This window comes from Akebia trifoliata, chromosome 11 (genome assembly GCF_017979445.1).
Source record: "Akebia trifoliata isolate Shusen 1 chromosome 11, ASM1797944v1, whole genome shotgun sequence".
NCBI lineage: Eukaryota > Viridiplantae > Streptophyta > Magnoliopsida > Ranunculales > Lardizabalaceae > Akebia > Akebia trifoliata.
The window spans coordinates 4,841,356-4,852,037 of record NC_141385.1 but is presented as its reverse complement, the minus strand read 5'-3'; the positions used below and the strand labels follow the sequence as shown (position 1 = coordinate 4,852,037).

The 10,682-nt window shown below is 36.8% G+C and overlaps 2 protein-coding genes across 4 annotated transcripts; one reads left to right on the top strand and one right to left on the bottom strand.

Moving 5' to 3' along the window:
• Positions 1-1,725: 1,725 nt before the first annotated feature.
• On the top strand, positions 1,726-3,488 carry LOC147390502 (senescence-specific cysteine protease SAG39-like). Its single transcript, XM_086459704.1, has 2 exons — positions 1,726-2,174; positions 2,852-3,488. Exons 1-2 carry the CDS (start codon positions 1,841-1,843, stop codon positions 3,442-3,444), a joined length of 927 nt encoding a protein of 308 aa, XP_086315830.1. The 5' UTR covers positions 1,726-1,840; the 3' UTR covers positions 3,445-3,488.
• A 1,913-nt stretch (positions 3,489-5,401) lies between these two features.
• LOC147390501 (protein CONSERVED ONLY IN THE GREEN LINEAGE 160, chloroplastic-like) lies at positions 5,402-10,288 on the bottom strand. Of its 3 annotated transcripts, none has more exons than XM_086459716.1 (9): positions 10,148-10,288; positions 8,416-8,465; positions 7,789-7,885; positions 7,596-7,691; positions 7,433-7,513; positions 7,225-7,316; positions 6,942-7,034; positions 6,144-6,259; positions 5,402-6,047 (listed from the first exon to the last, which is right to left on the bottom strand). In XM_086459716.1, exons 2-9 carry the CDS (start codon positions 8,460-8,462, stop codon positions 5,983-5,985), a joined length of 687 nt encoding a protein of 228 aa, XP_086315842.1. In that variant the 5' UTR covers positions 8,463-8,465; positions 10,148-10,288; the 3' UTR covers positions 5,402-5,982. The 3 variants fall into 3 exon arrangements, with proteins under 3 accessions (XP_086315842.1, XP_086315844.1, XP_086315843.1); XM_086459718.1 differs by having other exon boundaries at positions 5,402-6,029; XM_086459717.1 differs by lacking the exon at positions 8,416-8,465 and having other exon boundaries at positions 10,148-10,287.
• Between the last annotated feature and the right edge of the window lie 394 nt (positions 10,289-10,682).

Here is a 10,682-nt window from a genome sequence, read left to right as displayed (position 1 = left end):
GTTATTAATTAGCATAATTTTAAAACTAGTCGATTGAACTTGAATGAGTCAAGTTGTGTTAGAAACTAGATCGAATTATTTGATTATATATAATATTATTTTTTGTCGATAACAAAAATTAATTTTTCTAATTAAATTTTATAACCTTTAAATTTTTTTATTTTATCAATTTAATATATTTTTATTTGACTCGTTCTCTATTGCAAGTTATCAAATTGACTTGACTTGGTGGACATCCCAATTGAATCAAGCTCGAAAAGAAAAAAATAGAACCTTTGGTCTTATGGTTGGATAACCAAAATTATTTTTCAAGAGTATTTAGGATAGGCAGGGGAGAAGTCAGGATTTTCTTGTAGTGGGGGCAAATTATGATTAGTTGTATAGTTGAAGATCTAGAATGGAGGGAGGTGAGGGTGTGGGGGCAAAAATTGGAGGGAGATGAGGGTGTGGGGGCAAATGGGAAGAAAGGTGAGGGAGTGGGGACAAATGGGGTATGTAATTAGTTGAAAAATATAGGGGTGTCTCAAAGTTGTGTGGGGGAAATTGCCCCCACCAACTCCTTATTAACTCCGCCCCTAAGGATAGGAATCCATTTTCCCTCTTAGAGAGAATAATCATTTGAGATGAGTCTTAATTCAATGCCTAAAAAGTTTGTTTCTCTAGTAAATTTTTTAAGGGTCATGTTAACGTGTGCCCAGGCACATATGTTAAAGGCATTAATTGCACTTGGGAAATTGATTTTTGTACTGAAAATGCCCTTAAAAAATTATATTGTTTTACTAATATACCCAACGATACTTATTCCGAAGGTGTAATTAATGCACTTTAAAAAAATCCTTTTTTAAATCTATTTTCTTTGTACAATCCTTAATTTTTTCTTTTTCCTAAAGATAATATTATACTTCACTTCAGAAGAAAATCAAAATATTTTTCTTTTTGAAATTTTTTTTTTGGTTGTTAGACATGAGTGAAATTGTAATCCCTTGCATCATGGTTTTTAAATTCGATATTTCGTCTCATCTCGTTCAGCTCCGATACCAAGTCATCTCGAATAAGTTTTTCCGATACATTTGAGACATCTCGTGAGACAAATCAATAAATTGAAATGTGAGTTGTAAATCTTAGTCAAAAAATGACTTTGTAAGTTGGTCTCGTTCAGTTTTGATACCGAGTTAACTAGGATGATACGTCTTTGTCTCGAACAAGTTTAAAAACCATGATATGTAGATGAGTTCCTCGAGTAAAGAAAATGTTACAAAGAAGGCTAAGAGAAACTAATAGATGTGCTTGGGTATTGAGAGTTGAAGTCGTCCTACTCGTTGAGGTAGGATCTTATATTTGCAATAGGCACGTAAATTTCCCCAAGGATAAGTTGATGTGGGATGTGAAATGGTAGTTATGACTGACCCTATAAGTGGGAAGAGAAGTCGAGGGGTATTTCATCGATTAAAAAATAGTAGGGTAACTGAAAATTCATAAAAATGGGAAGGAGTATGAATAAAATTTTAAAGTTTGTTAATTTTCAAAAAGAATTTAAACTTTTAAAAGTTAGTTAAAAACGTCAATAAGTAACAAATTCAAAGAGAAGAAACTTTCTTAGTGGACCAAAATCGGAAATAAGATTTTCAAATTTCTTTGATGCAACCTCATCTTCCATCCACAATGCTGTCTATAAATATTACAACTTTAACTCAACTAAAAATCTAAAACTAGTAAAAGCATGGCTTCAACAACTCAATTATCCCAACCATGTACTTGTGTAGTACTCTTCTTCATTCTGGGTGTTTGGGCTTCTCTTGCAGTGGGGGTGCGTACACTTCATGAGGTGAAGCTCTCACAAATGCATGAACAATGGATGGATCGTCATGGGCGCGTTTACAAAGATGCCATAGAAAGAGAGAGACGTTTCAATATATTCAAAGACAATGTGAACTTAATAGACTCTTTTAACAGTGATGGAGATAGACCCTTCAAACTAGAGGTGAATAAATTTGCAGACCAAACCAATGAAGAGTTTATGGCCTCTCGTAATGGCTATAAGAGATCTTTTGACCCAAAAAGGTCATCAACTACAAGTGTGTCCTTTAGATATGAAAATTATACTAAAGTTCCTCCAACTATGGACTGGAGAAGGAAAGGTGCTGTTACATCCATCAAAGATCAAGGCTCTTGTGGTAAGTGGTAACCTATGAAATTAAAATATGGAGTTACTATTAACACACCAATCCATGTGTTTAATTTCAAAAGGATTGATGTGTTGTAAGTAAAATTTGGTGTGGCAATAGAATTTCTTTTAAAATAGGGTAAATTACCATTTCCTTGCTGAATATGGGGAAATTCATATTCCAGTACACTGTTCATTTTGATTCCCAAACCATTCCCTGTGTATTTTGGAAACTGTTGTTTAGCGAGATCATCACTTTTATATCAGCAAGACCGTCATTTTTAGAATAAATACTTGTGATCTCGCTACCTCATGTTTTAATTTTTATCAGCGACATCGTCACTTTAAAATACTTATGACCTTGCTATATACTCATGTTTTAGGCATTAAAATGAACAGTGTACTGAAATGAGAATTTAAACAAAAGTTACGCATGTTTTGAGAATTTTCTCTTTGAAATATTGGAATGTATTGGTTGATACATATTGACTCCGAAACATTGAATGTTTTGGGAATGTATCAAATATATTAATCGATACCATATCAATTTTTTTTCATTACCGAAACATTCAATTGCTACAAAATTTTAAATCTTGACTTATCTATTCATACCTCTCTGCTAACTATCCCTTACTCCATTTTCCAATTTCTATGGTTTGTCCTCGAATAAATGTTACAAATATATAGGAAGTTGTTGGGCATTCTCGGCTGTTGCGGCTGTAGAAGGCATTAATCAGCTCACTACTGGTAAGTTAGTTTCCTTGTCTGAGCAAGAACTAGTGGATTGCGATACTAGCGGCGACGATGCAGGTTGCAATGGTGGTGACATGGAGAATGCCTTTGAATTCATTCAACACAGTAAAGGCTTAGCCTCTGACTCTGACTACCCTTATGAGGGAGTCGACGGATCTTGCCAGAGGAAGAAGGCAGCCACCTCCGTAGCCACAATTAAAGGTTATGTAGAAGTGTTAGCCAACAATGAGAGAGCGTTATTGAATGCTGTTGCCAAACAACCAGTTTCGGTTGCGATTGATGCCAGTGGGTCTGTTTTCCAATTCTACTCAGGTGGCATATTCACAGGAAATTGTGGCACCGAACTAGATCATGGTGTTCTTGCAATCGGATATGGGACAACTTCTAATGGGACCAAGTATTGGTTGGTCAAGAACTCGTGGGGTTCCAATTGGGGTGAAGAGGGATATATAAGAATGTTACGAGATGTCGATGCCAAGGAAGGCCTCTGTGGTATTGCTATGGATGCAAGTTATCCAACCGTGTGAAACTCTAATTTGTAGTAATATTTAGAAATTATCAGTTTGTTTAGAGTAGTTTGTCAATGTTTAGGCAAATAAATATATAGGTATTTATAATTTCAAGCTTCTTGTTTTCATATATTAGCATTGTGTATAATTCTTTTTATATGATTAGAAATACATAAAAATTCAAATAGTAGATAGGATACAAGGTAGACTTGGAATGTTGAGAACCTACTAAAGATAAGTAACTATTAAGTGCAAGCCAAAACAAATTAAGGTGTTGTCTGTTAAACTGAAAAAAATAAGTGCTCAATAACTTTAACTATTGAAACTTATAAGTGTTGAATTTAAGTACTGAAAAAATTATTTGTTTAGATGCAGAATCATGTTTGTTACACATTGTTGAAACTGGTAAATTACCTTTTTACCCTTACAATCATATTTCTTATAAAATTAAAATACAATTCATTTTTAAATAATAAATAATACTCGAAATTTTAATTTCTAAAACATCACAAATTTCACATTAAAAATAATAATGTCATACAAATTATCAAAATTTTAAATCAACATTGAAAGAACTTACTTTTGGATGAATAATTTTCGATGGAAATGAAGGATGTGTAATTATAAAAGCACCCCACGAATTAGTAAGGACAACCCACACCATAGCCAATTTGTTTTTGCCTTACATGGGTTAAAGTTTTTGGAATGAGCTAATTTTTGGTGAGGATGATCTCTATAATCTAGAGTTCATCCTCACAAAAAATCAGCCAATTCCGAAACTTCTAACCATATCAAAATTGGTTTCCAAAAAAAAAAAAAAAGCATAGACAATTTATGGTTCTTGAACTTGTTTTGGTGGGGTTAGAAGTTTCGGGATGGGCTGATTTTTGGTGAGGATGATATCTACAATGAGAAGATCATCATCACAAAAAATCAACTCATTTCGAAACTTTTAACCCATATGAAACAAAATAATTCGGTCATGGTGTGGGTTTATTAATTTGTGGGGTGCTTATATAATTATCCATGGGATATAAGAGGTAATATCCTTTTAAGTATAAAGGCAAACTTGTCTGTGCTGAAAAAGAGAAGTACTTACTTCAACGCAAAAATTAAGCATCAAAATAGTGCTAAGATTTTTTCACTAATATTTAGCTATAAGCGTTGAAAATATGAAGTAAACAAACGTGCTAATTTGATAAAAAAGTGCTGAATTTTTTTTCCAGCATTAAGCGCTGAAAAATAGTGCAAACAATTGAAATTTCCCAAATCTTCAAAAAGTACTCCACACACTTCATGAAATTCGTAGAACTAATAGAACCTAAAGGGACTGAAATATTTTTGGATGACCAAAGTTTTATAGTTACTTCAAAACTTTAGGATTTACGCATGATTAAAACTTTTTATAGTTTTTGTTTTTTTGTGATGATGGGAGTGTTTTAACTTATTAAGTCTGACTAGGGGGTCAGAAGAGCAAGGGTTTGAGCCAAGGCATATGGGTCCCTTCCCTGGGAACATCCAACACCCGCACATCACATGCACCGGGAAAGTGAGGGTGCGCTCTCACGGGTGGCCCCAAGCAAATGCTACTAATTTTGGGAATCGAACTCGCAACCACTACAGTAAAATAGGGCTATAGCGACGGTCGTGACCGTCGCTATAGGGACAAATACCGTAGCAAAAAACATGTAGCGACGGCCAGGGAGGCCGTCGGTAGTCGTCGCTAATAGTCCCATCGTTAGTGCAGGACTTATAGCGACAGCCGGTATTGGCCGTCGCTATAGGGTATCGTTTTAAAAAAAATTAATAAACTCTTTAGCTACGCTTTTGGTCGTCACTGTAAAGGTTTTTGAAGAAAAAAAATTTTTATTTTACACCAGCCCCCTCATATATTGCAGAATATTGGAGAGACCCCTATGTTTTGAAATTGATGACCATGACCCCAATTACCTATATGAAAAGACTCAAATGCCCCTCTACTAGAATTCATTGTGTTTCTATTACCAGATTATGATACATAAGTAGCCTGTTTTTATTCCATGGCCGGCTATAGGGGGAAAAAAAGGATTCACTGGGGCTGATCTATGGTTTTACAATACTATGTCATTTACATGCTTTGGAATGTGTCACAACATATGTCGGGCCCTACCGACTTGATCATTCATGCCAAATGATCAACCTTAACATATGATTTCGATCATCCGATTATTTCATATCCGATGTGTTCTACTGTTGGCCAGCTGATGTTGCTATGAGGCTACAGATACCATATCTCGCTTTTCACTCCACCTGTTTGTTCGCTCTCTCTATGATGCTAGCCATCAAAACTTACGTCCCTCATGAGAAGGTGAAATCTGATTCGGAGGTCTTTGTGGTTCCTGGTCTTCCTGATCCGATCACCATTACCAGATCCCAGTTATCCGATTACAGTAGGGAACCGAATGAGTACGGAAGATTCTTGGATCGAATGAGAGATGCAGAGTTGAAAAGTTATGGATCGTTGGTGTTGGAACCAGCTTACAAACATCATTACGACTCATTGGGAACCAAATCATTTCATCTTGGCCCTGTCACACTTGTTCTAAGAGATGCCGAAGATAAAGCTGCTAGAAGCATCAAGGCTGTTGTCGATGAACACGACTCTTTAGAAACAATATACAACAATTATGTAGTATTGTACGGATTTGAAAAGGTCATGCACAAAGAGTAATACAAACCTTGAGCTAAGAAATCACTCTGAACATCTCCATCATAGTTCTTGCATGCCCAAACATATCCCCCTTCACTCTTAACTGCGTAGGCAACCATATCATCGATGAGCCGATGTTCATACCTGCCAAGTGAATCACATAGGCTCAGTTAAACCACAAGCATTTGAAACAGCAAAGACACACCAACACCCGGGAGAGGGGGAGGGGGGATAACTCACCATATTCCCGCAGCCTCATACTTGAGATAGCTTCTCAAATAAAGAAGCTGAAGTTGATTTAAGCCTTTGTGGAGTCGAGCTTGCTGCGTCACTTGCTTTTAAAAAAAAAAAAACAACAACAACAATGACAACAGGATCTGCTTATAAAGGTATCAAGGTCTTATGGTTAGTGTATGCCAGACACTAGATTTTCATTTGAAGTTTTTACCAATTTTTCCATGTGTTGTTCTTTACTCTTTGCCTTAAATATTGTGGTTTTCTATGACTTCAGAGAACATGTTGACTCATTGTTTGTTCTCAAATTGCTTAAAAGGTCATATGACCATGACAAACTTCCTTAACATGTTACAAGCTCCTGTTGAGAACAACCTAATAAATAATAAAAAATTCTTCCTAGTTTATCACTTGAAATTATGCAATGAAACCAAACCTCGCAATATGCCACAGTGTGCATATAGTTTGATGGTTTGATGCATAAATAACAACATTAGAACATACGACAGTAATACTAAGCTAAGAAAAAAAATTGTGATTTTTCAGTTTGAGTATTGTTAAATACTTGTGCTGTTAAAGATATGTAACATACTTGATAACACCCCTAGCTCCATTTGCCAGAGAATCCACGCTGTTCCCAAGCATACGTATGTATGCCAAAGATCCAAGTAGCCCGGCACCAAAGCTGAATACAGAAGAATATCAAAATATATCTGATTTTTACTTTTATTTTTACTTTTATTTTTATTTTTATTTTTATTTTTTTATGTGCATGTGAGTGGAGGAAATATTTTGTTAAGACCGACAAATGAAATTTATTATTCGAGTATCAGAATATATCCCAGGTTTCAAAATAAAGCCTGTTTAATACCTACCTAGCAGCAATTTCTGGAGAATAAGATATATAAGCCGAAACTACACCAACACTACCTATGCCCAAAGTGAGAATTTGTAACTTGTTCTTCAACTGCACAACAATTACAAAACATAGAAAACAACTTATTGATTTTCTCACACCGAAAGTACATGAAAACAAATTTAATGAGTTGCCATAGTGGACCCTAAACAATTAGATATAGATACCTTAAAATACTGCTCCCTTGACTGAGCTGCCAATACTTTTGGGTCTCCACGAGGCTTTCTTGATTCACGAAGCATGACATCCTACAATCAGAAGCTAAATCTGATTATCAATGCTAACTTACAGTGCCCCCGCCGATCCAAAAAAAAAAAAAAAAGGACTTACAGTGCCCCCTGTTGTAGCCTTAGTTGCCCTATCCCACTTTTGTTGCTCACAACGAGTTGGAGCCAATCGCCATCTTGGAGAAGCAATGCCAGTGCCCTGAAAACCATTTTTTAATACCAAATGTAAAGTGTAGAACTATTAAGAGAGAGAGAGAGAGAGAACCCAACTTTGAAATAGAAGACATTAATCTTACTTCAGTAGCTGAAAGGCCTCGTCTTGCAGCTTCAACTTGCTGTTCTAAAACGGGCTTCGAAGGCGCTTTAAGTTCCTTGCTCAAATCAATTTCCACACTGCACCCCCAAATTGAAAAGCACAAAAATCTCAATAAAATAGACATGTTTAAATAACAGAGCTTCTATTGCCAGACCAACTTTTGCTAACAGCACCCCAATTCATATGTCAATCACCATAGATTAACACACATCTGTTGAGTTTAGTCCCACATCGGACACTCATTGCCTTGCCTCTTTCCTTATAAGATCCTGGGCCTCTCCACTCATTGCCAATTGGTTTGAGTTGGACCCCCAAATTTAGCATGGTATCAGAGCAGGCCTTTCTCTCCTCCACGTCACCCAGTTCATATTTCCACGTGCTTTGGCCTAGCCCACACGTGTGGGGGCATGTTGAATTTAGTCCCACATCAGACACTCATTGCCTTGCTTCTCCTTATAAACTCTTAGGCCTCTCCACTCAATGCCAATTGGTTTTGAGTTGGACCCCCAAATTATCAACATCTTGGGGTGTTGTCAGTAAAAGTTGGTGTGGCAATATAAGCTCTCTTAAATAAACATAGTTCCCAAATCATAGCATGAGAACTAACCTGTCAAGGCTCATAGCTCTGTTAAGGCTTACAAACCCAGAGGGCATTTCCTGTTGCATGAAATTAATGGATCAACAATAAACAAACAAACAAATAAAAAGATAGATAGATAGATCTAAAGGCCGCTCTAACAGAGCAAATTGGAACTTTTATTCACCTTCCTCATTAGTGTGGAATATTAGAAAGGCCTTCATACATTCAAAGAAGAAGAGTTCTCTGACATTTTGATTTTTATAAAATCTGAACATAAATGAAGAAATTAACCTTTAAATGACAATTTTGAGATCGTCATCATCGATTCCTTATCTCAAATATCGGGTCAAAATGAATAAATTCAAATTTGAGAAGTTCTGATTCTCAGGGCAAAGGGAATGATCGAGAAAGATTTCTTGTTCTTATTATAAGATCGTGATGTTTGGTAAAAAGGATCATCTTCTCCTTTGTTTCATTAAGACCTATGGGCGGCGACGTGAAGCCTATCTCGCTATTCAATAAGCAACTTCAAACACAACATGAAGGATTAACAAATTATCAAACCCGTCAATAAAAGCCTACTCTTTTATCCAGGTTTAGGCGCAGCAATGCAAAGTGTAGCCTGCACAAGCAGGATGTCTTGACATAATTTTAAACTGTCTGACGCAACCAACTCCTTTATTTGGGCTCATTATCAATTCATGTCTGTCACTAATTGGATGACTAGGAATTTCACTACCTTAATGGAATATAGAAGAAAAAAAAGTTCAATTTTGTGAACTAATCTTTTTCTCATTCTTCCCTCTATTCCATGCCTTCTTTCTTCTTATCTCCCTTTGCAAAAATGTTTGAACAACCATCAAATTGGTTAAGGCAAAGGGAGGGGAGGGGAGGGGACCACCACTGAAGCTAGGGCTCATCCACGAGAACTGTTAATTCCACTATGTGATCTAGCAATTAACAAGATATAAAAAATCACAATTCTCTAAACCCGAGATTATCAACCTAGAAACATATAATTGAAATCCTTTATAAATCCTAGCTGGGTAGTATGTCTAGGCATATTCATCAAGCTGGATTTCATAGTTCATGCCATGACTTTTCCTATTTTATGACCTATTCCTTAGCCAATATTGTGACCCATAATAAGGTCCCCCGAACCCCAAAGGCACATGTCTTTGGTGAAACCCTCGCAACAAACTAACAAGAATTCCCTAAACCCAAGACAATTAACCCACAAACAAATAATTGAAACTCTTTCTAAATCCTAATTGGGTACTATGTTTGGGCGCACGCATCAAGCTGCATTTCACAGTTCGTGCCTTGCCCTTTCGCAGTTTATGATACATTCCTAAGCCAATACCGAAACCTACTATAGGGCCCTCAACCCCCAAAAGCACTTGTCGTTGGTAATGCCTTTGTGACGAAATAGTTGTGCAGGCCTCCTTGATGTACTATTCCCACCGGACAACGGGTAGGAGAATCCTTTGCATACAATTTAAATTTGTGAAGGGATATTGTAAGTCATAAAATGGCCTGGTGCCACAGTCCAATGAAATTTGGCCCCATGTCGCACGAATTCATCCCTCCCCCTTGCTCAAGAAGCTTTTCATGGATGCTACCAAAGAGTGTGACTAAAGGGTCCATTAGGGGCACACTTTGGTTCACCATGCTTCCATGACGAGACACAAGACCTATAGAACTCTGCCCAGTAACAAAAAAGAAACTATAAATACAATCAAATGTATGGGCAGTGTACCTGTACAGCATATGCATGAGATAGATCTTGATCATTCAGCTGCCTTGGAGGACCTGTTGGGGATCCAGTTGCCCACTGCAATAACTAGAAGGAACCGTAGATAGTTCCTGCCTTCCTTTCCACTCTTCCCCAGGTTTCAGTGTGATGGGATTCTCCACTGCTGCAGCTTCCACACACAGCATATGCTTGTACTCATCATCCCCGAAATCAGCCATGGCCTTCGCCTTCTTGTCCCAAGGATTCCATACCACTGTAGAGGGAAAGAAACAAGTGAGCAATCAATGTGTAGTCATGGTATTCTAGAGAACTGTACACAATTATGCCGAGCATTTAGGTTTCTAAACAAGGAGACTTGCTTATTATTAGAATTATAATGTACCCTATCGGAGCCTGGAATAATGGTAAGTGTTATTCAATAAATTACAGTACATATCAATACATAATACCGTGTTCAGGATAGAGGAGAATTACTTCGTAACTTTAATGTTTTTTTTTGGGTTGCCATTTCAGAATCTTTGGTAGCATGTGGTTTCAG

Bases quoted from the DNA above. Each gene is read 5' to 3' on its own strand.
- LOC147390501 (XM_086459716.1), bottom strand. From the start codon at position 8,462: ATGCCCTCTGGGTTTGTAAGCCTTAACAGAGCTATGAGCCTTGACAG. The intron at 7,692-7,788 runs GTAAGATTAATG...AATGGTTTTCAG, and splicing joins GAGGCCTTTCAGCTACTGAA to GGCACTGGCATTGCTTCTCC. The intron at 6,048-6,143 runs GTTTGTATTACT...CATCGACAACAG, and splicing joins GAGTGATTTCTTAGCTCAAG to CCTTGATGCTTCTAGCAGCT.
- LOC147390502 (XM_086459704.1), top strand. From the start codon at position 1,841: ATGCATGAACAATGGATGGATCGTCATGGGCGCGTTTACAAAGATGCC. The intron at 2,175-2,851 runs GTAAGTGGTAAC...ACAAATATATAG, and splicing joins CAAAGATCAAGGCTCTTGTG to GAAGTTGTTGGGCATTCTCG.